At 39.2% G+C, this 24,365-nt stretch overlaps 1 protein-coding gene across 4 annotated transcripts in view; it reads right to left on the bottom strand.

The window, feature by feature from the left end:
• Nucleotides 1-1,248: 1,248 nt before the first annotated feature.
• Nucleotides 1,249-24,365, bottom strand: part of ATP2C1 (ATPase secretory pathway Ca2+ transporting 1) — a 133,293-nt gene continuing 110,176 nt past the window's right edge. For 2 of the 4 annotated variants that reach the window (XM_075587086.1, XM_075587087.1), the window contains exons 19-27: nucleotides 24,015-24,112; nucleotides 22,342-22,392; nucleotides 18,732-18,898; nucleotides 16,374-16,442; nucleotides 15,703-15,819; nucleotides 13,841-13,988; nucleotides 12,996-13,091; nucleotides 11,860-12,001; nucleotides 7,711-10,766 (exon numbers count right to left, since the gene is read on the bottom strand). In XM_075587086.1, coding sequence (XP_075443201.1) covers nucleotides 10,639-10,766; nucleotides 11,860-12,001; nucleotides 12,996-13,091; nucleotides 13,841-13,988; nucleotides 15,703-15,819; nucleotides 16,374-16,442; nucleotides 18,732-18,898; nucleotides 22,342-22,392; nucleotides 24,015-24,112 — 1,016 coding nt within the window. In that variant the 3' untranslated portion in view covers nucleotides 7,711-10,638. Of the gene's footprint in view, nucleotides 1,452-7,710; nucleotides 10,767-11,859; nucleotides 12,002-12,995; nucleotides 13,092-13,840; nucleotides 13,989-15,702; nucleotides 15,820-16,373; nucleotides 16,443-18,731; nucleotides 18,899-22,341; nucleotides 22,393-24,014; nucleotides 24,113-24,365 lie in introns of those variants that run through there. The other 2 variants (XR_012799254.1, XM_075587085.1) reach the window with 2 other exon arrangements.

The raw sequence follows: 24,365 nt of genomic DNA, 5'->3' as shown, positions 1-24,365 counted from the left end.
GCAGAGATGGGAGATGCAGGGGGGGGGAGAGATGGGAGATGCAGGGGGGGAGAGAGGATGGGGGTTTGGGGGGAGGGTGAGAGAGAATTTGGGGGGTGGGGGGTTAGAGGAATGGGGAGTGAGAAGGGGGACAGAGGGGCAGAGAGACATAAAGGGGAAGGGGCGCAGTTGATGATGTAATTTGTTTTATTAATTTTTTTTTCATGTGTCCCGGTTTTTATTTTTGTTAATCTGGTCACCCTACTTAAAGGGATCCCATAAGTGTTTTTGTGTGTGTGTGTATATATTATTTTATTTATTTATTTTAAATATCAAGGTATAAGATAACATTTGTTATTTGGGCTCTGTAAATGAGATTGGTGTTGGTTTTGTGTTAACAGCCCCTCTGGCAGGATCTGGAAGTCGTCAGCATCTGGCGTGATTACAGCAGACTGCTTCCGAGTTGACCACAGGGTAAAGGTAGAAGCAGCCCGTACCGTCTGTCTTCGTCTCCCACATACAGCGCCAGCACTCTGCACTCTGCCAGCACTAACATCACTTCCAGGACTGCACTTCCGTCTCCAACAAGGCAATTTACTCCAAAGGAAATTTTCATTTGGTAGGTGTCAACAAAGAAGTTTCGCTACAAAAACAACTTAGTTACAGCATTTAAAAAAAAAAAATAAATGTGGAAGTATTTTCTCCTAGTACATAACTGATTTAAAAAAAAACAAACGTAGGATATTGCTTGGTCTGCAGCTTTAATATACTGAGCATCCTTTGATTTATATAGCAGGTTTTAGCCACCTCCCCAGCAGTGCAAGATCTTTGCAACACTTTCCTGTTTGTCATAATTTGTTGCCAATATTCCCAGCAGTTCGAGCTGCAAACAGTAACAATAAATAATGTTACCCTAATAATATCAGATCCATTGTAGCTGCTGAGTTACACTGACAAAGATTGATTGAAACTGAAAAGGCAGCCATTTAGGGAACCCTGGGAAGCAGGATATTTGCTGATCGGCAGCTTAGGTAATTCGTTTTCACTAAAAGGTCAAAGGCTGCATACTGGATATGATTTTTTTCATAAGTGCAGCTTGGATTGCCTCTAATAGCTGGGACAGGGTTAAGTTTAAATTACCAGACTCCGTATTTCCACACAAAAATGTCATGCATCAGTGTTGGAAAACATAAGTTATGGGCAACGTAGAATGTAAACAAACCCTATAAAAATGTCACTGCTTTTTGCAAAAACAATTTAACTTTAAAATAAAATAAAAAGAAAGCCCGAAGAGCATTTTATTTTGATGTTCTATATACTGCATTAATAAACATTTGCTCTATAATTATGAGCTTCCCAATGTTTTTAATACTTAGCTTGGAACAAATCAGTCTGACAATAAAATCTTTGCTGCAGGATGTCTAGAGCGCTCACTGCTTGGCCCAAAACGAAAAATACTGATTCCAAAGCACCTACAACAAAACAAATATATCTGATCATCTCTATAATTACAGAACTGAAATGTAAACCAATAGGAACCAACAGAGGTGTGCTATGTGGCAGATATGTGTCTCACATGTCACTATGAAAGAATACAAAGATAGAAAGAACAAAAAAAGAAGGGGTGGGGGGAATGTGTGAAAGAAACTTCTAAAAACAGAATAATAATATTCACTATGTGCAGAGTGGAAGCATATTTCAGGAAAAAGAAAAAGAGCAAAGGGGAATATGGGGTTCGATTTCTTCAATAAAAAGGGTGATATTTGCAATCAAAGGCTTTTCAGCATAGATATTGAGGGCTAATTTGGTAAAATAACACAAAACTACTTGGGTTAGACACAAGGTTATACTAACTGGAAAAAGAGCCAGACCTTATGTGGGTTCTGGAGTTTTACAAAAGGCTACGGAAATGGCCAGGCTAGGTGGGTCGACTGGTCCGAACGGTTGACTAGTCGTCAATTTCTATGTTATGAATCCATGAATGGGTGCAGAAGATGCCATAATTGGCCAAGTAATCATTAGAGGTGCAAACACTTGAATCCACTTTAAAATAACTATGACTATAAGGGAACATGAAACCATCAGCCAGTGAAATCTATAATGTCTGTCAAACAGTTGGCTCTTTAAATCTTGATCTACAGCTCTTATTAAAGACCAATGTATATTTTGTTCAGAACTATGTCCACAAAAAGTAGGGGGGATCGGGGGGGGGGGGGGGGTGGTGGAAGAGAGCGAGATATCGACTTTAAAGATTATACATTTATTTGACTGCTTCCGTGTCTTTCCATGTACTATAAATTTAAAGCGCACAGAGCCAAGACTTTGTGTGAGGGACACTAATTATCTCCCCAGAGTTTGCAATGCTGCAGGATCACCAAAACAGGAGGAAATCTTTGATATTGGCAAGCGTACTTTATACCTGTAGTCATGTAATCACTGCAATAAAGTTGCCCTAACTTTCCAGTCGAAAAGCCCCTCTGAACTGAGAGTTCTGGGAAAGTTTGCCACGGTCATTTTTCCGCCTGGACAGTTAGATGGCTGCCACCGCAGACCAAGGCGTCTGGGCACATCTGTGTCTTGCTGCTCCCACGCCGAAGGAGAGGGGACCCAAGTGAAATGCATGGAGATCCTTTAAGAAATCCTAACAATCCAGATTCTAGCCATAAAAATGTATTCTGTGAATAAATGCCAACCCTAATATTCCAGGAACAAAATGGCAACGGCTAACAGGCAATGGCAAAACCACTGTGGAGCAATTTCCCATGGCACTGAAGGGGTTAAGGAAGTCAGTTAACATTAGATTAAAGGTATATTTCCTTTTTTTTTTCTTTTTATAGGAATACATTGAAAGTATGGGGTGTCTGTAGTTGAACTGCTTTCATTTCAGCTCAAGGGACCCTCTGGTTCCTGAGATACTTACCTCTGAAGATGCCCCAATACCAACCCCCTACCGGGGATACAAAATGGAGGCTTATCTCTCACGTGCCACAGGAAGAAACATCAACCACGGCTTCCTATTGGCTCACAGGCCATTTAGGAACCAGGACAACCTGTAGCTCCTACAGAGGTACGTATCTCGAGAAGCAAGCGATTCAGCTCCGGGAACCCCCTCCTTCAAAAACAACAGTTGCCTAGGAAAGAATACTTTCAAAATGTGGGTCGGTCTCAACTCTATGTGCAATGTACGTAATTGAAGTCTGAATGTAATATGTCTTTATTTATATAGCGCCATTAATGTAAATAGCACTTCCTAGCAGTAATACACGTGACAATCATATAAATAACAAATAATACATATAACAGATCATGGGAATAAGTGCTTCAGACTTAAAAATGTACATTTAGGAAGAGGAGTCCCTGCTCCGAAGAGCTTACAATCTAATTGGTAGGTAGGAAGGATATACAGAGACAGTAGGAGAGTATTCTGGTAAGAGTGTCTGCAAGGGGCCAAGCTTTATGTATCATGCGCATAGTATTAGCCACAGTGCTACTCATATGCTTCGTTAAGCAAGTGTGTTTTAATGTGGGTCTTAAAGGTGGATAGAGAGGGTGCTAGTCGGGTATTGAGGGGAAGGGCATTCCAGAGGTGTGGGGCAGTCAGTGAGAAAGGTTTAAGGCAGGAGAGGGCTTTAGATACAAAGGGGTAGAGAGAAGATATCCTTGAGTGGAACGCAAGAGTCGGGATGGTGTATAGTGAGAAATTAGAGCTGAGATGTAAGGAGGAGAAGAAGAGTGTAAAGCTTTACAAGTGAGGAGAATTGAATTCTTTCCCTATTTCAGATCACTGTACGATATCTTGTTGGTGTTTGTATATGACCTTGTCTAGCTTTAAGTCCATATCAGGACAGAGAAAATGACCCGTATTCCACAACTTCTCGCAACTCCTTGGAGCTTTCGGCTCGTGTTGTGCAGCCCTGTGTTGGGCTGTTCCTTCCACGTCACCTCTCTGGTCTGTATCTGGGGCTTGCACTCACCCTGTTACCGTCCGGAACGCGTCGAAGGAGAACTCACCTTCCATTATTACAGCCAGATGGTGGCATTGCTCACCCCTGTAATGTCAGTCTGTGCCAGCCAGGGGAACCAGACTTTTTGGAAATTTGCGCCAGTGTCGTTGACCAAACTAGTCAACTTCTCCATCTGGCAAACGAACCAAATTCTGTTCCGAATCTTTTCTAACGATGGGGTTGTATTTTGCTTCCACAATGCTGCCATCTCACAGCCGTCGCAAAATGAGCGATCAATTTGTTCCCCACTCTCGACAGGCCCTCCAGTGGCCGATTTAGGAGAAATAGCCAAGGGTCTAGAGGAATTTCGAGGCCCAAGATCCTCTCCAACCAATTCTGAATCTGTTCCCATATTGGGCGCAGTCGAGGGCAAGACCACAGCATGTGCAGCAGGTCTCCGGGCTCTCCACATTGTCTAGGGCACAAGGGGGAGTAACCCGTGACAAATTTTGATAATCTAACTGGAGTGAGATACCACCTCATTAACACCTTATATGAGTTCTCCTTCAACGTCGTACAAATCGATGTTTTTGCTGTCGCCTCGAGTATGTCTGTCCAGTACTCGTCCTCTAAAGTCTCCCCTAAGTCTTTCTCCCAGTGGGTCATGTAGTCATGATGTGTGTTGGGGCCGACCCCAGGATCGACTATCTCTCTGTACAACCGAGATGTAAGTCCCGAGGTGTTGTGCCCTCGTGCACAGAGCGATTCGAAATTCGTCACTTTAGGACGGTTCTTGTATTTTGTGTAAAATGCCCGGATCTGGAGGTATCTAAAAAATTCTGTGTTGGGGATGCCTTTGTCGGCCTGAATTTGCGTGAATGTTTGAATAGTGTTTATGCCCTCCAGATCCCTCAACCTCCTGTATCCCTTCTGCTTCCAGAATATAAAGTGTCCCTCGTCCAGCCCTGGAGCAAAATCTGGGTTGCCGAATAGTGGTGTCATCAGGGAGTATCGCTTGGTTAAGGCGCATTTAAATTTAGTGGCTTCCCAAATCGAGAGTGAGTTAGTTATTGAGGATAGCGGTCTCGAGATTTTCTTTAACCTAAGTTTTGGGTACCAATCAGATTCTGAATGTCCAATGGGGCACACAGCTCGCTCTCCAGCTTCACCCATCTACGGCGTTCAGGATCTGTGTGCCATTGGATAATTTGGCTCAATTGTGCCGCTCTGTAATATGAGAACAAGCAAGTACCACCAGTCCGCCTGCTGTTTTAGGTTTAATCAGTATTGTTGCTGGTATCCTAGCTTTCCTATTGTTCCAAATAAATTTAAAGATCTGAGCCTGCAAGTCACTTATATCCGATCTATCTATGGGTATGGGGAGTGTCTGGAAAAGGTATGAGTCTAGGCAGAAGGTTCATCTTTACGCTATAAATTCTTCCAATCCAGGACATACCGAACGTCGCCCATTCCTTCAGCTCCCTTCTCAAAGATTGTAAGAGTTTGGGGTAATTTGCCTTATATAGCGATTTAACCTCCTTCGTGAGATTAACTCCCAGGTATTTAATCATCTTGGGTTGCCAATTCAGATTGAAGTTAATCTCTACTAGTTTTTCGGTAGTTTTGGGGAGATTCAGGCTTAGCGCCTCCGATTTTGATTGGTTGATCTTAAACCCCGAAACTGAGTTGAATTTGTCCAGGTCAAAGAGGTTGGGTAGGGAGACAAGGGGCTTTGACAATGTCAGGATAACATCATCCGCGTATAACGCGGTTTTGTACTCCTGTGACTGTATGTGGATTCCCGTGATGTCTTTATTACTGCGAATGTGGTTTGCAAGTGGTTCCATGCATAGGGCGAACAACAGTGGCGAAAGTGGGCAGCCCGGTCTTGTACCACTTTTAATTTGCAGCGAGTCTGATGGATACCCTTGATGGATTACCCGCGCAGTTGGATTTGTGTACAGCGCTTTGATTGCCCGTATTACCGTTTCCCCCATTCCAAATGCTGCAAGCGTGGCATCCAGGTATGGCCAGTCGATTCTGTCAAAGGCTTTTTCTGCGTCTAAGCTTACAATCATTCCCGGGATCTTGTTGGCATTTATGTAATCTATAGTATCAATTATTCTTCTAGTATTATTGGCCGCTTGCCTACCTGCGATGAAGCCAACCTGATCTGGGTGAATCAGCCTAGGCAGAATCGAACAATCTATTGGCCAGTAATTTGGAGTAAATTTTAATATCTGAGTTAATCAAAGATATTGGCCGATAGCTTGGACAATTGGTGGGATCTTTGCCCTGTTTATGGATCACTGAGATGGACGCTTGCAACATCATGTCTGAGAAGGAGCCCCCTGTTAGAATATGGTTGAACATCCTCAGCAAGTGCGGGGACAGGATTCCTATATATTTTTTATAATACAAGTTAGAAAATCCATCTGGGCCTGGAGCTTTAGCAGGTTTAAGGTTAACAACTACCTCTTTTAGTTCCTCCGCTGTAAACTCCTTACCAAGGAACTCCCGCTCCAACCTTGTCAGTTTTGGTAGTTTCGCTTTGGCTAAAAATTCGCCTAAAGCCTTATTTGTTTTAGCGTTATGCCGAACCTTCTGACCATCGTATAGCTTTGCATAGTATGCTCTAAACTCCTCGACTATGTGTTTGGGATTGGCTGTTAGCTCTCCCGTTCTAGTCTTAATCGCATGGATTGTGTAGTTGTGTTGTTTATTGCGCATTTTCCTAGCTAGCATGGTATCTGGCTTGTTCGATTTTTCAAAAAAATTCCTCTTTGTCCAACTCAGTTCTTTCTCAGCCTGGGAGGTGAGGAGGAGATTAAGTTCTATTCTTATGTCCTTCAACTCCTTCAATGTGTCCGCGTTGCCGGATTGGGTATGTTGTATAGAGAGCTCATGGAGCCTCTCCCTTAGTAATTTTGTTTTAGCTTCCCTCGCTTTTTTTCTTACCCGCTGCTATATTTATCAGGACCCCTTGCATAGTGGCCTTGTGAGCCTCCCACAAGGTGACGTGGGACTCCACACTGCACTGCCGGTGTTAGCTTTAAAGAATTGTGAGATCTCGGCTTTAATTTGTTGCGCGGTCTCTGGGATCTTTAATAAAGACTCATTTAGTTTCCAGTTTGCTCCCGGGCTGACCAGCTTGATCTGGGAGCACCTCAGCTCAATTGGTGCATGATCGGACCATGAAATATCATGTATCCCTGAGTAGGTGATCTGGGGGACCAGTCTAGCTGACACCAAAAAATAATCGATCCTGCCTGAAGGCATTTTTAATGCTAAAATACACAAAATCTTTTACATAGACAATAAGATATGCAGCACACACAAATTATATAGTGCATATACTGTTATATATATATATATATATATATATATATAACATAATATATAATATAAAAATATAATATATTATATAGTATAATATATATATATATATATATATATATATACACAAACAACTTTGCAAAGTGTCGTAAAAGCATTGGATAAGCCGTTTTGGTGTTGTAAAAATGAACATAGGTATGCATTGCATAGCGTTGGATAAGCCATTCGTTGTAAAACGAGGACTGCCTGTACTGCACTTAACATTAAGAGAAACAAGGGCATGCTTCTACTAGGAAATAATGCAATTATGTGGAAACAGTATTTATAGAAGTCAAATTACAAAATGTACATTCTGTTATCATAATAATGCATTTCACCTGCTTAATGTTTAAGTTATATGCGAGGACACTTCTAAAAATACCAATCTAAAAAAAAATATAACAGACAGATGTAAATAAAAATAGGATTCAATAATACAATTTACATCAACATTTTTTGGCTACAAAAGGACTTTCCTTTGGGAACAGAAACATTGATGAAGTAATTTAACAGATAATTAAATCTGAATTATTTTTAAGGAATGCCTATATTTATTCATTTTTATATCACTTCGAACAGAACACAACAGATTCAATATCAAATCAGCATTTCATTTTCTGAAAAGCAATAGAAAAGTACCACTTGAATTAGTATAGGTTTTGTGATCAATTTGAGATTAAAATAATGAAGACGGCTGAAAAACAAAGGTGCTCCACAGTTAATGAAAACAAATTTAATAAAAACAGACAGTAATTTCCAGTGCTATAAATATTTTGATTAAGTAGAATTGCAGCTGCGTGTACAATGCTGTGTCCAGATGAATTCCAAATTTACAGAAACCTTTAAGCAGCAATTTCCCGTCAGTGTTTCTCCTTCTAGTCTTTAATGCAAATCTCTAGTTGGTGAAGGAACAATCTAAAGCAGTTTTCACATTTTCGGTGCTCTGTATTTGCAGTCAAATGTAAAAACAATATCAGTAACGTTTAACCATAAAGACAGAAATATGTCCGGAAGAATCTGATCAGTAGCCGTTGCTCTGTAAACGGTGATACTGGCACAGAAAGCACCACTGAAGTCAATGGTGCCATCGCAGTTTAAAGAATAAAGACTAAGGGCCATTGTCTCTAAAGGCAAGCATAATATTCTGCTTTGGGTTAACATTTACAAATGCTTAATAAAGGCTTCTTAATTTACAGGATTTTTCTCATTTGTACGCACTAACTAAAATATAGCTGGTTCTGAGAGCCACTGCTTAAGAATGAACAAAATGTGCTCTGTTTTTTTTACATACTGTAGGGATATTGCTTTAGCCCTTTTCCTCTTCAAGCAGAACTACAGTACAGCAGTTTTACACAAAAACAGCACTTGGTTCGGAAGAAATGTAATTTGGGAAACGACATTAGCCCATTTCGAAAAATGGACATTGACTAGAACAGACTAAGTGAAACTACATTTTAGGAAGATTAAAACAGCAAATCAAATTACAAAAGAATCCTAAATCAATTAAAGTGACATTCAAATTAATCCGATTTCTACGCCCAGTGAAACATTTGAAATGTTCATGATTCGTCCTTAAAAAAAAAAATGTCACAGAAGAGTTATTATTGGAGAAACCTAAAAGCTAACTCTTTATTTTTTAAACCACAGGATGTACATCTTTGCTATTTCTAAAAAGAAAGATACCTCAACCGTGTAGCTCGGGTGCATGGATCTTGCTTTGGGCTCATAACTCCACAGTTCTAATCCTTTAATTTAAAAAAAAAAAAAGCATGTCAATCTCTGCTTTGTGTTTGTCTGCATTTTCCGTGTCCTAACTATACAGGTAGAAATAGACACACATGCTTTACCACTTCAATGACAATTATTAGGTTGCTGGTATGTGCAGGAAAAAAAATAAAATAAAAAAATGGTTGTGTGCAAAAACAAATGTAAAAAACATGTGATGGAGACTTCCGATCTCCAGGGTTCGGGGCTGAAAAAGCTTAAATCTGTGGCTCCGGAGATGGGTAATACGGCTTTCAACACCACCCAACACCACGCTGTTCAGCAAAGAGCAGGATTCTTAGGAACTAGATACTGCAGAACAATCCGCAGAGATAAGACTCCCAGGACTCAATCCATCTACTGTACACGAAGATGCAGGCGGCTATTACCAGTGGCAAAAATACCTGCCAAGGATTAACACATTTCAAAAAAGATGATGCTAAAAGGAAAAAATAAAATACGGGATGTATACAATAACATCCGTTTTTAAAAATATGTTACAGTCACGTGAGGTATGATTAAAGTATTAAGTGGTACAAAGAAACTTTATGTTACAGACAAAAGCCGTGAAAGAGGATACATTTTTCTAATTTCATAGACAAGCTGTACAAGACAGGTGAAGGGGAAAAGAAAACACGCATCTGGTTCCAAAACAATCCAAGTTTAAAAAGATTACAGTGCATTAACAACTGCTTCAACAAAACCTCAATCTGAACAGTTTAATTGATTTCTACAGTAGTTATGTAATGTTAAAAATTAACCGCATTAAGTGTGTGTTCGTGAATAACCACAAAAATGGACATGCAGCAATAAGTCATTTTTGTTTCATTTTCACACAGCACCAGCAGGGTGCAATGACGCCTAATTAGGCAAAACTTCAATATAGGACTACCCAATCACGAAGGGAAAAGTTAGAACTGTGATGGGACAGTGCACAGGAATGATACTAAATGTAGCGGACTTCCTAGCAGGTCATACAATGCATGATACAGAAAATAAATATGGTATTTGAAACATGGCACTTGCCTGGGGCACCATCTTAACCAGAGTTAGAATGCTATTCATACTTCGGGGGGAAAAAAATGTAATCTCATTTTAGTACCAAAACCCCACCATTAAACAGATTAGGTTAATATAAAAGAAACAAAAACATTTACCTACAGTACATAAATTATACGGTTTGACTGCACAAGAGGCTCAAACCTAAGCTTGTTACATTTTGGTGGCAAAAGAAGGCAAAGAAAATGCACAACATATTTTGCTCCTTTTCCAGTCACGTGTCCTTTTTTATCACTCACACACGCACGCACTTTAGAAACTTCCAAGTCCACTTAAAGATTCATATTTGTCCCTAAAATGGTACATTTCAATTGTTCTTTTCAGATGACCTTTTACAAACTCCTCACTGCGCCAAGATGTGTCCCCTTGGAGGTGAGTCACTCTGAAGAAATAACACAAGGGCTCGTCAGAAGCCCTCAGCAGCTTTCCCAGCCTCTGGATTTTCACAGTACTTAAAAAGTTTTCAGTAAAGCGCCACTCCCCAAGTTTGTAATTACAAAAAAGAATGCAATATGCATCATACATCAAGAAACAGAGACGAGGAACCACTGCGCTTCTGAATCCCCTCGTGGCTCCTCTCCACCTTCTTTATGATTTCCGACACTATCCACACAGAAGATGTAAGTCCAACTAAGAACAGCAGATCTGAAAGATGACAAGTAGAAAGATTGGTTTTAGTAGAAAGTACCTATTGTGCATATGGCCACGTCCAGGGTAAAGCAGAGCACGCACACACTCAGCGCAATCAAACACATTGCAACAATGTGTTGGTCCAGAGTAATCGCGCAATGAAGTCAAACCAGCTCTGGGACGTCACGGCCACCCCCACCCCACAACAAATTTCAAATGGCCAGGAATCGCCCATGCTTAATCAGCGTCTGACGTTACGGTGCTCGAGCGAGAGCATGCTCGCTCTCACCCTGGACGAGGCCTAAGGAACACGACCAGCTTCTATAAGAACTACTTGCTCCTACTGACATTGCACCGTAACACTGCAATCTCTATATCTCTTATTGCTTTGAAAATTCAATTGGAGAAACTTCTCAAAACATTTTTAGATAAACAAAGTGCCACTATTTGACAAAACCTTAGCTAGTAGTTGAAGAATTTACACATACATATGTATACAAGCTCCTGAGCTTGAGAAAGGATTCTTTTTTGGCTCGATAAGTTGCCCACATTTTATTGTTTGTATCTCATGATGTGTTAAATAAATCTATCTTTATAATTTTTCTAATAGAGGGGGCAAGAGAGATTTCTATAATATAACAAGAAATGAAGGCACGCCAGTTGTCTCAATACAAAAAAAAGCAATTTATTAATTAAAAATGATCAACATTCATTAATTCATTGTTTTTTTGCATTGAAACCGCTGGAGGGTCTTCATCTCGTGTTACATGGATTTTGCCGATTCCCCTTTGCGTAAGGATATCACTGTTCATGCACCTGTGGCCATGTGAACTTCAGCATCGCGAGTGCTCTTACTATATAGCACATATTTATATGGTACCCGTACACAAAGAACTTTTAATTACCCGGGAAAGATACTGCAAATATTACCCACTATGCCACCCCTGTCATATACAGAATGGTAGTTAAAAAAAAAAAAAAGGAAGATATAGTATAACAGAAGTTATAGTGGCACCAGACATAATAAAGCTAGCACTCTTGCCACTGAGCACTACTGTACGGGTAGTAATGGATTGGTAAAAATAATCTGGGAGGAAGGATTTTATACCTTGTATACTTAGACTTTCAGTCTGAAAAACTTTCTGCAATGGTGGGAAGTAAATGACCAGCAACTGTCCCATGATGGATCCAAGCACTGCATAACAGAACATCTTGTTGCTGCACAGGCCTATTTCAAAGACCGATTTAGTCTGTAAAAGAATAAAATAGAAATCAAAGTTCAAAACAAAGTTTACATATTTTTGTCCAAATCAAATATTAATCAACATTTGCAAAAAGGAATCAACTATATAAACACACAAACCCCTTCACTGTTCCACTTTTCTACCTTGTGATATAGAACAGAATACGTGGTAGTGCAGTGCAAATACACCATACTCCATAGTGCCAGACACATTTAGCATTAAAATATTACTATTAGAATACATTTATCTCAAACGTGACAATAGCAACAAGGATAGAGATATCAGCCCTCTGGATACATAAAGTCATACCCACCATAGCTAAAATTACAAACAAAATCTGGTTTAGCTGCCAGATAGTGAAATTGACATGTCTAGTTAACGATTTACTCATATGCCAAATCCCAGAGATTATGGCAACCATGGCTTGCTCACATATCTATCCCAGGCCTCAACCAGCTCAAAATCCTTTTATGAGGGCATTTGAGGTGTCGCCCCCCCCTCCCCCCCGGGCAACAAATCAAAGGCCCATTTGTAACCCTTGCCTTAGAATCAAATTTCCCGGGACGAGTTGGCCCTACCAGTGAATGTCATTTATAAGAACTGACATGTAAATACCACTGTATTACAAATGTATGTGCTCCCACCTTCCCCCTTTTTTATATCCACCCCATTATTATTTCTGTCATTCCCCCAATACCATTGTACTTCTTCGTATGTTTTATTTCAGTTAATGTTGTAAAATTCACCAATAAAAACTGAGTAATAATTTAAAAAAATTACTATTATATTAATAGTTTTCAACCAATAACCCTGGTAATTACAGTATATATTTCCAACTGTGTTTTAAAAAGAAAAGTCAAGGATTATGAATTTATAGAAAGGCAACTACCCTTTTTTCTTGGATGCCACCACTCTGTTAAAGAAGGTTTTTTAATAAAATTAACTCACTACAGAGAAATAGGAAATATATTAATTGTTGGGATTTGTTATGCTTCCTTACCTGTGACCTTGAACTTAAAGCATTGAACATGTCAAAAAACACAAAGCAGGTAAATGTCATTGTGGTGTCCCTGGGAGTGATGAGATTATCCCGCAACTGGCAAAAAAAAAAAAAAAAAAAACAGAAATATAAACATTTAGCAGAACAATTGAAATCGCCTTTTCCATTGCAGTTCAGAAGCACATTGAGCAGAATAAAGTCTGTTTTCCTTAGACGTCAAAAAGACAAACTTTAGACTTACTATTCGCAGGAATAGTCCCACCAATAATGCTAACAATCAAACGATAATAAATGCCTTTACACTTACCGTACACCAACCAACTGCTTATACATATTGTGATGCCATCACTGCCCTCTAAGGGCGAGAATGGGGCAGTTGTGGGACTTTACAGCTCTCATAGAGTTAATCATTCTGGAAAGGTCTGTTCAGCTGTGAGTTAATGAGCTAATTAGCCTAGCCTGTATAGTCAGGAAGTGATAGAGATCCCCCCCATGCTGCCAGACACACACTGTTAAGAGTTATACAGAGATGGTGAGAGACGCTGCTGCTAAACTGATCTGGGAAGGCACACACAGACAGCCCTGTGAGAGACTGAAAGGAGACCTGCAGCAGGTGGGGAAAGAGTTTAGTTCTCCCACGATTAGTTAGGGACTAAGCAGTATTAGTCAGTACTCTTGGAAGGAGTTAGGTCTTTTGTTTCTGTTTTGTGTTATGAGTTAACCCTGTACCTGCTTTGTACCCTGTAAATAAACTCCTGCTTAGAAAGTACAGTGTTTCCTGCCTTTTGATCTGGACAAAAGATCCGACGCTGGGACTGAGACGTCACAATATGTATAGTACAAACCTCCCTCCAGAAGACAAACAGTGTTCCACACACTATGATGATGGAAGAGAGCAGGATTTTGATAATCAGGTTCTTGGTCAGAATGCTGTCCTTTACATTTCTCGGTGGCTTTCTAATGACATCGGTATCTACCGGCTCCACTCCAAGGCTGAGAAAGAAAGGACAAAAGGCATTCATAGATTTACTCATTTGAGAATGTGATATGTTACCTTGTAACATACTTTATTAGTTCTTTTAGCAATGCTAAATGTTTAAAAGATAAATGAAGCTTGCCAGTGTGAGCAGTAAGATTATGGGTTATTTAGACACAGATAGAAAATGGTACAGAGATCCAACGTGTCTTAAAAAGGGACCCGAGGGTTGCTCAAAACGTAATTTATTATTTTTTTTTTTAAATATCAGTTCACCATTAAATATCACTTTTACCTTACTGTACTTTTGTTATTTTCTATTACAAAAGCTTTTTTTGTGGATTCTTTATTGCAAAGTGTTATAATAATGGTCTATGTATACTAACAGGTTTAGATCCACACCCCACAAATGCAACTCTGCAGTACTACTCAGATCCCATCTTAAAGCTAATAAATAAAGTCACCTTCCAGTACCATAGTACAGCAAATACAAATATTACTTGTGAGCACATTCACACATGTCAGGCAGGTCCGCAACCCTGCTTTTCCCCATTATCTCTTAGCATGCAGTGCTTCCACTGCAGCCAGGGTTCCGGGGTACAAGAGTAAAAATAGTAAATAATTATGGTCTCTGTCCTCTGATCGAAAGGTGTAAGTGTGACCCCCCTTTTTAACGATCTAGTAGAAGGATGTATATATAAGATGGTGAGAGTAAGCAGTATCGAGATATAGGTCAGCTGTTGGCTGATATAGTAGTGTAATGATATACACCTAGCTATCCAAAGAACTGCTGATGTATAGAATATAATTTCATATATATTGAGGTACAGAGCCAGACATCTGCGATAGACAGCTGGTATAGGTGGATAGTATTAGAGCGTTGTATCTAGAGCCTGTATTATTCCCAATAGAGTTAACACGAAACCAGTATCTGCTACACTATTGAACGTTGAGTTGGTGATAATGGTTACTCTCGCCATCTTATATATACATCCTTCTACTAGATCGTTAAAAAGGGGGGTCACTCTTACACCTTTCGATCAGAGGACAGAGACCATAATTATTTAAAACTGTTTTAATTGAGCTAAGCTTTACCTACTCCACTAGTGGGCTTTATCCACTTAATTATGAGTGGGTGATATCTACAATACTAGTGGTTATCATTAGTATATACTGTACTATTCACATTGTGATTTGGGGTGTATACTTTACTGAACACCACACTCAGATATCGTTAAACTTTATCCCTTGGTTTCTGTACACAGTTTTTAATTAGTTTGCATCATTGTATATATTCACTGTCAAGTTTTTGTTCTCTAATTTGACTTCATTTTAATTCTATGTATTAAAAGTTCATTTTTATATACCTATCACCAATTCAACGTTACATCCGAGTGCGACATACAGAGACTTTCCCTTCCTGTGACTATCTCTCATATCAATCCTGTTTATGCACCGTATGTTAAAACTACATTTATATACCAGCTGAGCAAGGAGCCCCTTTTTATCTAAGCACCCCTAATTTAACCTATTATACATGTCAATGCCATAAATTCACTCTAACCCAAGAAGGGATTGTCCCTATAACCAGCATTGCTTGTTTTATCTTGACCATGAAAGTGAAAATAAGCCATTTAAAGCGGATCTCCCCCCAAAAATATTTGTTACATAATACATTTTAAGGAACAAACTTTCAAAATGATGTATATAAGATGCTTATAGAATTTTTACCTTTGGGCTGGGGGGCCATCCATAATGATATTAATCCACAAAATCTGCATGGCGTTGAGAGGATTAGGAAAGTTCATTAACGTAGCAAGGGATATTAAAGTCAATGCAGCTATACTCCTGTTGAAGGAAATATTTCCAAAGATCAATACAATAGGCTGATGTGTTGTAGCAATGGGTAAGTAACCTCTTGGTTTGTGGCTCCTTTGCAACACTGCTCCCTGACAGAATATGGCATTTCCTATACCAGGAGACCTGCCTTTGGAAGGCAATGGAAATCCTAAATCAATAGTAATGAATTACTTCTCAAATTAGCTGATCTACAAAAAATGCATATGGTTCATGCCATAAGAGAACAGATGTACAGTACACAGAAAATAAGAGGCAATGACCCAACTAAAATATTTAGAAAAGTGAAGGAACAAATAAAAGATCTTAAGTTGGTAACAATTGTTACGGTACAGTAGGTAGAACAAATGAATATAAAACTAAGCCATGAATCGTTGGTTTTCTTTTGACGATTGTCTTCTTGCTGACATACACATGGCAAGTATGTCTTCTACAAGCAAATTTCACAACTCAACATAGAGAATGAGTGGTCTAACAAGAAGAACCTCCTCAGCAGTTCAATGGTTCTGAAGTTAGAACGCTGATGTGACGAGCTTTATACTTACGTGCTCAGCTGGAAGCGAACAAAATTTTTAATGTTGTTGTAAATTCCTTTTCCCTCTTCAATGGCAGACCTGAAATTAAAAGCATTTGACATCCTGTTGGTCATCATCAGCAAGCACATCTTACAGGTCTAAGGAAGTGGATTTGAAAACATACTCTGAGAAGAAACCGAACAAAAGGTTTTACTCAAATTAATACAGACACATACTCTTTTGCACGGGGTAAATGACCACACTGTACATCATCAAATGTAGGCTACGCCTGTCCTAGTGATTATCTCCCATCCTTTAGAGCAAGTTAAACTTTTGAGCCATTAGAAAAGTCAGGACTGCCTGAACTTATCATGCAACCCCAGGGCTTGCACATGTTCTGTGAGGAAAACCCAGGCTGTTAAGTTTTTTTTCTATACATCAGTTCCTCCAATGAAATGCAGAAGCCTAGATTAAAATCCTAATAATGTGTTGTATACAAAACCTCTGCAATGCCAAGGGGTTAAAAAAATAAACAAGATGAAGAATATGATCTGCATCATTTTACCTTATTCAGGATTAGAAACCTAAGTACAATATATTCAGGAACACGCCTCTGGCAACTTCAAGTCATACCAAGTCATACCAAGTCATACTTTCCTTCCACTGTTAAAAAGTGAATTACTATGCTAAGAAAACATGTCATTTTCTTTCAGCTACAATTTATCATATGCAAAGCTATAAGTATTTGGTTATTTTACCCTATTTTGGTGTTCCTTAGTATAAAACAGCTAGAAGCCATCTATTGGGATGTTGTAGGAAGTAATAATGTAAATATGCATGAGCATTTTACAGCAGAATATCTAATGTAAGGAATAGACAAAGCCTGTTCAACAGTCTCCATTATTTGTCATTGTTCTTATTCTAAACACCCATATGTTATCACCGATCCAGCTTGGGAATAGTTAGATAAAAGAGCAAAATGTCCAGATGGCTGCTGCTATCACTATGGAAATGATTTGCAAATAAATATGACACTGACATCATATGCAAGATATACATACTAAGTCAGTATATTCTCTTAAAGTAGAAAGTTAAGGTTTTAAGTACATTTACGTAGCCAACACCAAATTGTCAAGAAACAGGTCTTACGCCAATGTTTTACTCTATGCCACTCTTTTGACATCATTCTTTGATACAACTTCAGGAATGGCTTTGCATTAAAAATTAATGATTTCTTCTTAAGACCATGTTATAGCAAAAATAAACTGCCAAAAAGTTTGGGTGACAACCATCACCTGACATTAGATATAGGGAGTCACAGACAGCACCACTAATTCAAAAATCCATTAGTATGGGTTGGTGCGAAAGGAACAGTTAAGGGACCCGTTATAATCCCCAAGAGCTATAATGTGTACACACACACACACACACACACACACACACACACACACACACACACACACACACACACACACACACACACACACACAATCACCTGTCAATGGTTCCCTATGGTACACACAATTTCTCTTCAAGAGCAAGTGAGTGTCAGAATGAAAGTGCTTCTGCCTTTACAGAGAGCAAATGCTACTTGGGAATTTAATACAAAGTCACCAATTTATTTTTAAATTACTGGGAAAAGAATTTGCTGTGAAGTCACAGTCTATTTATGGCAAACATTCTGCAACCTAGGGCAGTGGTTTCCAACCTTTGTTGGTTAAGGAGCACGATAATATTGTGAAATTCTGAGGCATCCCAACCCTCTCCAATAGCACGTCGGAGATCAGATGCATTGTAAGGAACCCCAACCCTCTATAATAGCGCGTCGGAGATCAGATGCATTGTAAGGAACCCCAACCCTCTATAATAGCGCGTCGGAGATCAGATGCATTGTAAGTAAAGTCTTCTGTATTTGGTACAATTTTCTAATGACCTGAAAATTGCAGAGAACCTTTTCGGGATGCCCGGGGAACCAAACAGTGCCTAGCAACCCTTGTAGAATAGCACTGTTTTAGGGTATCAGAAGCTAACAAGGTTACAAGAAGTGATCTAGAAATATATGCCTTACGTTTATATGCAAGTGTAGGAAACCACTATTACATGACGTTAAAAGTTGTAACCGCAGCACACAATGTTAACAATATTTTAAATTGAATAAAACAGCACAGGAGTATTTTGGACAATTTCACTACAAATGGTCAGTTAAAAACTTCAATTAACGGTTTGCCATCTTTTGAACTGTTACAAAAATGAACGGAATGTATTGGTAAGTTCACCCATATTGAGTCAACAGTGCTTTGGTTGACATATAATGTAAATTCCTACATCCTATGAGTGCCTATATCTGGCTAACTAGAACGTCTTCAAGTTGCATTACATTTGACTCACATTATTGTATTAAAATCATCCTCCACAAGGATCATGTCGGCTGCTTCTTTACAGACATCCGTTCCAGTTTTACCCATTGCGATTCCAATGTCTGCAGCCTTCAGAGCCACTGCATCATTCACCCCATCGCCTGTCATGGCAACGACGGCACCGATATTCTGCAGAGACTACAGATAGGAAAGAGGTGCACAATGACAATAACCACAGGTGCCACTGGATGAGCTCTTAATATAGATATCCCCATATTGCAGGAGTGTGCAACTCCAGTCCTCAAGAGCCACCAACAGGCCAGGTATTGGGGTTATCCCTGCTTCAACACAGCTGGCTCACTCAGTGGCTCAATCATTTTGACTGAGCCACCTGTGCTGAATCAGGGATAGCCTTAAAACCTGACCTGCTGGTGGCCCTTGAGGACTGGAGTTGGCAAACCCTGCATATAGGCTACAGGAATAAGCTAAGCACCACTCTGCTCTGTGCTACAGGTCCAGTCAGGCCAAAGGAAAGTAAATATTAGGTCTATTCGGGAGGATACTGGCATATATGAAAATGGGCACTAATTTGTTCCATCTTTTCACACACAGTATGCAGTTTAAAGTTCTAGAAGCCTTATTGATCCTGAAGAAAATGTAGTCATTGTATGTAGTGATACCGTTGTATAGATGTATGTAGATCTACGTAAAGAAAGATCAAAAAGGTAATTATTCCCTGCTTATCCTACTTGATCTCTTTGTGGCTTTCAATACTGTTTATTACACTCATAGCTTTATCTTTGTTCTTCCATTACCTCTCCCCCCCACTGCTCCTTTCCCGTGTCATTTGCTCAGCTGACCCTCCATCCCCTGTTGATCATACCTTAGGTCTCTGTTCTTGCTCCTCTCATTCTCACTCTATACACCATTTAGTGACCTCATCAACTCCGCTGGCTTTAAGTACCACCTCTACGCAAATGATACATAGATATAGCTATCCACACCTAACCTCACACCTGCACTCCAATCCCAAATCGGACTGCCTCTTAGCCATATACTCTTGGATGGCACGCCGCTACCTCAAACTTAACATGTCTAAAACTGGGCCCCTCATTTTTCCTCCTAAACTTGATATAATATCCCCTATTTTTATTACACCATCCATCCCGTTATCAAAGCATGATGCCAAGCTGTAACATTTCAATCCCTCTAGTTTACCCAAATTCATGTCCTGGCTAAAACCGGTTAATTCTTCCTGCGTAACATTTGCAAGATGCGCCCTTTCCAATTAGACACTACTGCTAAAACGTTGATGCATACCCTTATCCTCTCCAATCTGGATATGTGTAATTTACTGCTAACAGGCCTCCCTGCCTCGCAACTTTCTCCGTCTTTACCCACCTTTAGGTCAAATCCACTGTCTGAAAGAAGCATTCCAATAGCTTGAACTGAACGCGACTGCCCCCACCCAGTGTCTCATTTTCTTACCATCATGGTCAAGCACCGCTATGGACAAGCCTTCTCTAAGGCCGCGCTTATAGTGCTGGCGACGCGACCGATAACGTCACCCATCACCACCAGCGAAAGTTATAATTTGATTTGAAGTGACAAGGCCAGTGACGACACGAAAGGGGGTGGGCCACGGTCTTTGATTGGTTTAGAGACAGTCACATGTGGCAATGGTCTCTCAAAAAAATCAAATAGGCCCGGCTTCAAAATATTTGGCCGCGACATTGCTCCGTCGCGCTTACTATAAGTGCTTGCGACGGAGTTAATGTATTTGTTTCGGAGCGACGTCGCGTCTCCAGGCACTATAAGTGCAGCCTTAGTATCCTAACATACCACTTAGATTGTAATCTTTCCAGGACAAGGATTGACTTTCCTATTTCCTGATTGTAGGTTGCACTTATTGTATTATCATTCCTGTAGTGTATTGCCTCTTTTGTAAAGTGCTGCATACAGTATATTGGTGTGTAAATAAAAAAAAAAATACATACACAGGTTGAGGTCCCTGTATTGGTCCCCTAAAAAGGTATTCAATTAAATATACATCTTTTTATGTACAAATGCTGCCGAAAACAACAATATACATTTTACTATGTATATCTCATCTGAACAAACACTGCACTGCTATTTACCGCAAGTACATTTACACACACAAAAAAATTTAAATATAGGAATGGGCTTTATTCATTAAGATGAGGAAGTATTCCAACAAAAAAGGTATTATTTTGAAAAACCCTTGAAATGCAAATGTGGGCCTTCGTTATAACATTCACGTGATACGTCTACGGTTTGCTTGTTACAGCCAGAAGGGATCATAAACCGTGTATTTTCTTTTTCTTGCGGATTTTAGGCAACTTCAGTAGGGATCTTACTGTATCAATATAGTTTGAATGTTAATATTTTAGCTTTAACTTCCATTTCATTGTGCAATTTAACATTTTAGTATCTTGATTACTTTTTCCTGTGTGAAATAATTACAATTACAATTCCTTAGGTTACTTATTGCTTATTTAATCAGTAGTCTGAGGAGATTAAGTGGTAAAGCAAGTACTGTACATGCAGTAAACAACAAAAGACAGGGGTGCCCAATGCTACATCCAATTGACAAAACATATAAAGTAAAGTAATTAAACTTTATACGTATTACTTTATTTGTTTTGTCAATTGGATGTAGCATTAGGCACCCCTGTCTTTTGTTTTATACATTTGCCACGCTCAGTAGCACTCTTTGACAAATATATATTCATGATGTGGTGGGTGTGGGAGTTTGAGCTAGCTGGGAATATGTGTACATGCAATAAATATGCAATATTTATTTAAAAAAAAATGAATTACTGCAAGAGACCCAAGTGAAAAATAGACTAGGAATATATATAGATTAATTCTTAAAAAATAAATATACATAGAAACATGATTTAAAATGTGCCAACATGTTTCACTGCACAGTCCAGTGGGGACTAGAGGGGGTAACAAACATCAATTTACGCATGATAAAATAGATACAGGCCACTGCCGCCGAGGAGCTTACAATCTGCTGGTACGGGTGGAATGTATCTACAAAGAGTTCACCAGAGTACCAGAAAGCAAGCAGTCATTCCGCTGATTCGCCTATATTTGCATTCAATATGAGCTCTCTAGTATGGCAAACCAAATAGATTCTGCACAATTTCTGTGCAAATTGCAGTGTCTTTTAAAAGGTACAGTAATGTATGTAACCTATTCTGTTGGCTTCCCTAACAAACTTCAATGCCAAGAGAAGCAGTGTACTAAAATGAAAACAAAAAAGTGTTGGTTAAAAGATCTCAATTAGCTAAGTAAATCTAAAACAACATAATTACTATGATGGTACAGGTCCATTTTTCAGACATACTTGTGTGTGTTTTTATGACAAACTTTGTCTCCATACAACAAATACTCCAAAAGGAATATCTATTTAGCTCCAATCGGTCTTCCTGATATGTAAACAAACTCACAATGACAATTCTAGAGAAGTTCGCTCCACACTGCTTTCTCTAAAAGTAAACCTACATGACACCATGCAATGTATGTCAAAGAATATAGTTTGAGACTAACATGCCTAATGTTCCTCTAAACTCGTTTTACATATAGCACTAATGACAACTAAAATTCTTTACCTTTACAATTTTTAATTTGTTCCTGGCACTGGATCTGTAAAACACTGACACCTGTAAGGGAAAGAAAAAAGACGCAACCAGAGATGTCAAGAACTGATGCAGTTAAAGAATACTGTGTAAACATTTATTGTCACACGGAGAGAATGAAACAAATTCCACTATGTGCTCAAACAAGCAGCCAAAGCTTTAATAGCAATCAAAAATCCAATATATATTATATTATGCTATTATTAATGACACACAATATAAATACTGTATGTATGTTAAAAAAAAAATCAGACGAGTCCAGGAGAACACTCAGACCCAAAAGTTATTTGAGGATCAAACCAGATGTTTATTAAAAAAAAAAAAAAAAGAGAGAGAAAGGTTTATATGGTCCAGTCTCTGAGGCGTATAAACAAGTCTTGTTGGGTATCCTGGTGCTGCTCCTTCAGGGAGAATCCCCGAATCGCATACCAATGAGAAGAGTCATCCTAATTTGTAAGCAAGGTTCCTGTTGTCCACACACATTTCTCTTAGAAACACATCTCTACTCTCAGAAATGGGCAAACCTGTCTGAATCCGATACGCAGAGTTTCCTGGGCTGTTCAGGCCAAATCCCCTCTGCAAGCTGAAATCGGATGTCAGATTTTATCCACTTGAGTCCGCTCAGATGCTTTCAAATCTAACCATGGGGCTCGAATTTTCTGAATTAAAAAAAAATATATACAACAGCACCGGCAGCCCTAACCAAACCACAGCTAAACCCTGCCGTGCCTGCAACATAATGTCTTCATCTGAAGGCTGCACCACTATTTATATACTGCTCCCTCCCCTATTATAATTCAGTTTGCAGGTTCAGATTCCAAATTTATCGGACGGATTGTCAGTAATAGGGAAATACAACAAATGAATCAGCCTTATTGAGACTGATCCTTGGCTCAATGGAACTGGCCAATCCACGGCAGATTTGAATTTAGGTGGAAAATGTGCCTCCCTCTACCTTTCACGCCTCTGTCACATCCATTGCATCTCTTTTTGAGCTCTCTACCAATCAGCATTCGGAACCTCCCGCCTTCCTAATATTATTTTCCAATAAAGTGTTGACAGTGTAAGCAACACGGTATATAACATTTTGCTGCTACAGTGAGAAACTGGCTTATACAGTTTACAATCTAAACTCTGGTGTATGAGGCACAGAGAGATAGGCAAGTCACTCTAAGGTCACAAGGAGCCAACACCTGGATTTCAACCAGTGTCATTATTTACAGTTTGTTCCTTTACTCACTGAGCCAATCCTTCAATTAAGCATTTCTATTTCAATAACATGGAAACATTAAATGACTATATGCCATCTCACACTTTAGCCAAATTACCTTTACTGCTATTCACCACTCGTGGTTTAATTAATCTGGACATGAGTGTTTACAAACACACAGAACCCCAGCAAGCTCTTTTTAGGAGTGTTTATGCGGATTTAACTTTTTAACTGCTACAGAATCTAAAAATAAAATCGTTGTAAAATTAGCTTTGTGGGATTAGAACCATAGAACGATACCGGATATTGCCAGAGAGAGCAGCAAATGTGTTTTCAAGAAATGGGATAGCAATCAGAATCTGAGATGCTGCTTCTGGAATCAAATTCTATATCTTACAGCAGCTTGTTGTTTAGGCATTTAGATAGATTTACTGACCTTCGGTACCATTTGGGAAAGTTGCTTAATGTCCATGGTATCTACCTCTTCCCCAGAGAGAGACTGTAAACCTTTGGAATAGAAGCCAAGGCGACTAGCTACAGAAAGAAAGAAAAAATAGCATATGGAATGAGATACAAGTTGCGCTGTCTATATACAGTATAAATATGCCTCCTAAAACATAAGTGCAAAAAACATTTCCATGGTGCAAATATATATATACACATACATATACACTATATATACATATACACACATATATACACCTATATACACACACGTTAACTAGCAAGGGCAAGCCAATCACATGTGCAAAAGAAGTATAATGTGTCCCAATATATTAGTAGGTCA

This window comes from Ascaphus truei, chromosome 2 (genome assembly GCF_040206685.1).
Source record: "Ascaphus truei isolate aAscTru1 chromosome 2, aAscTru1.hap1, whole genome shotgun sequence".
Classification (NCBI taxonomy): domain Eukaryota; kingdom Metazoa; phylum Chordata; class Amphibia; order Anura; family Ascaphidae; genus Ascaphus; species Ascaphus truei.
The sequence above is the reverse complement of the archived record's forward strand: the minus strand, read 5'-3'. Positions and strand labels throughout refer to the sequence as shown.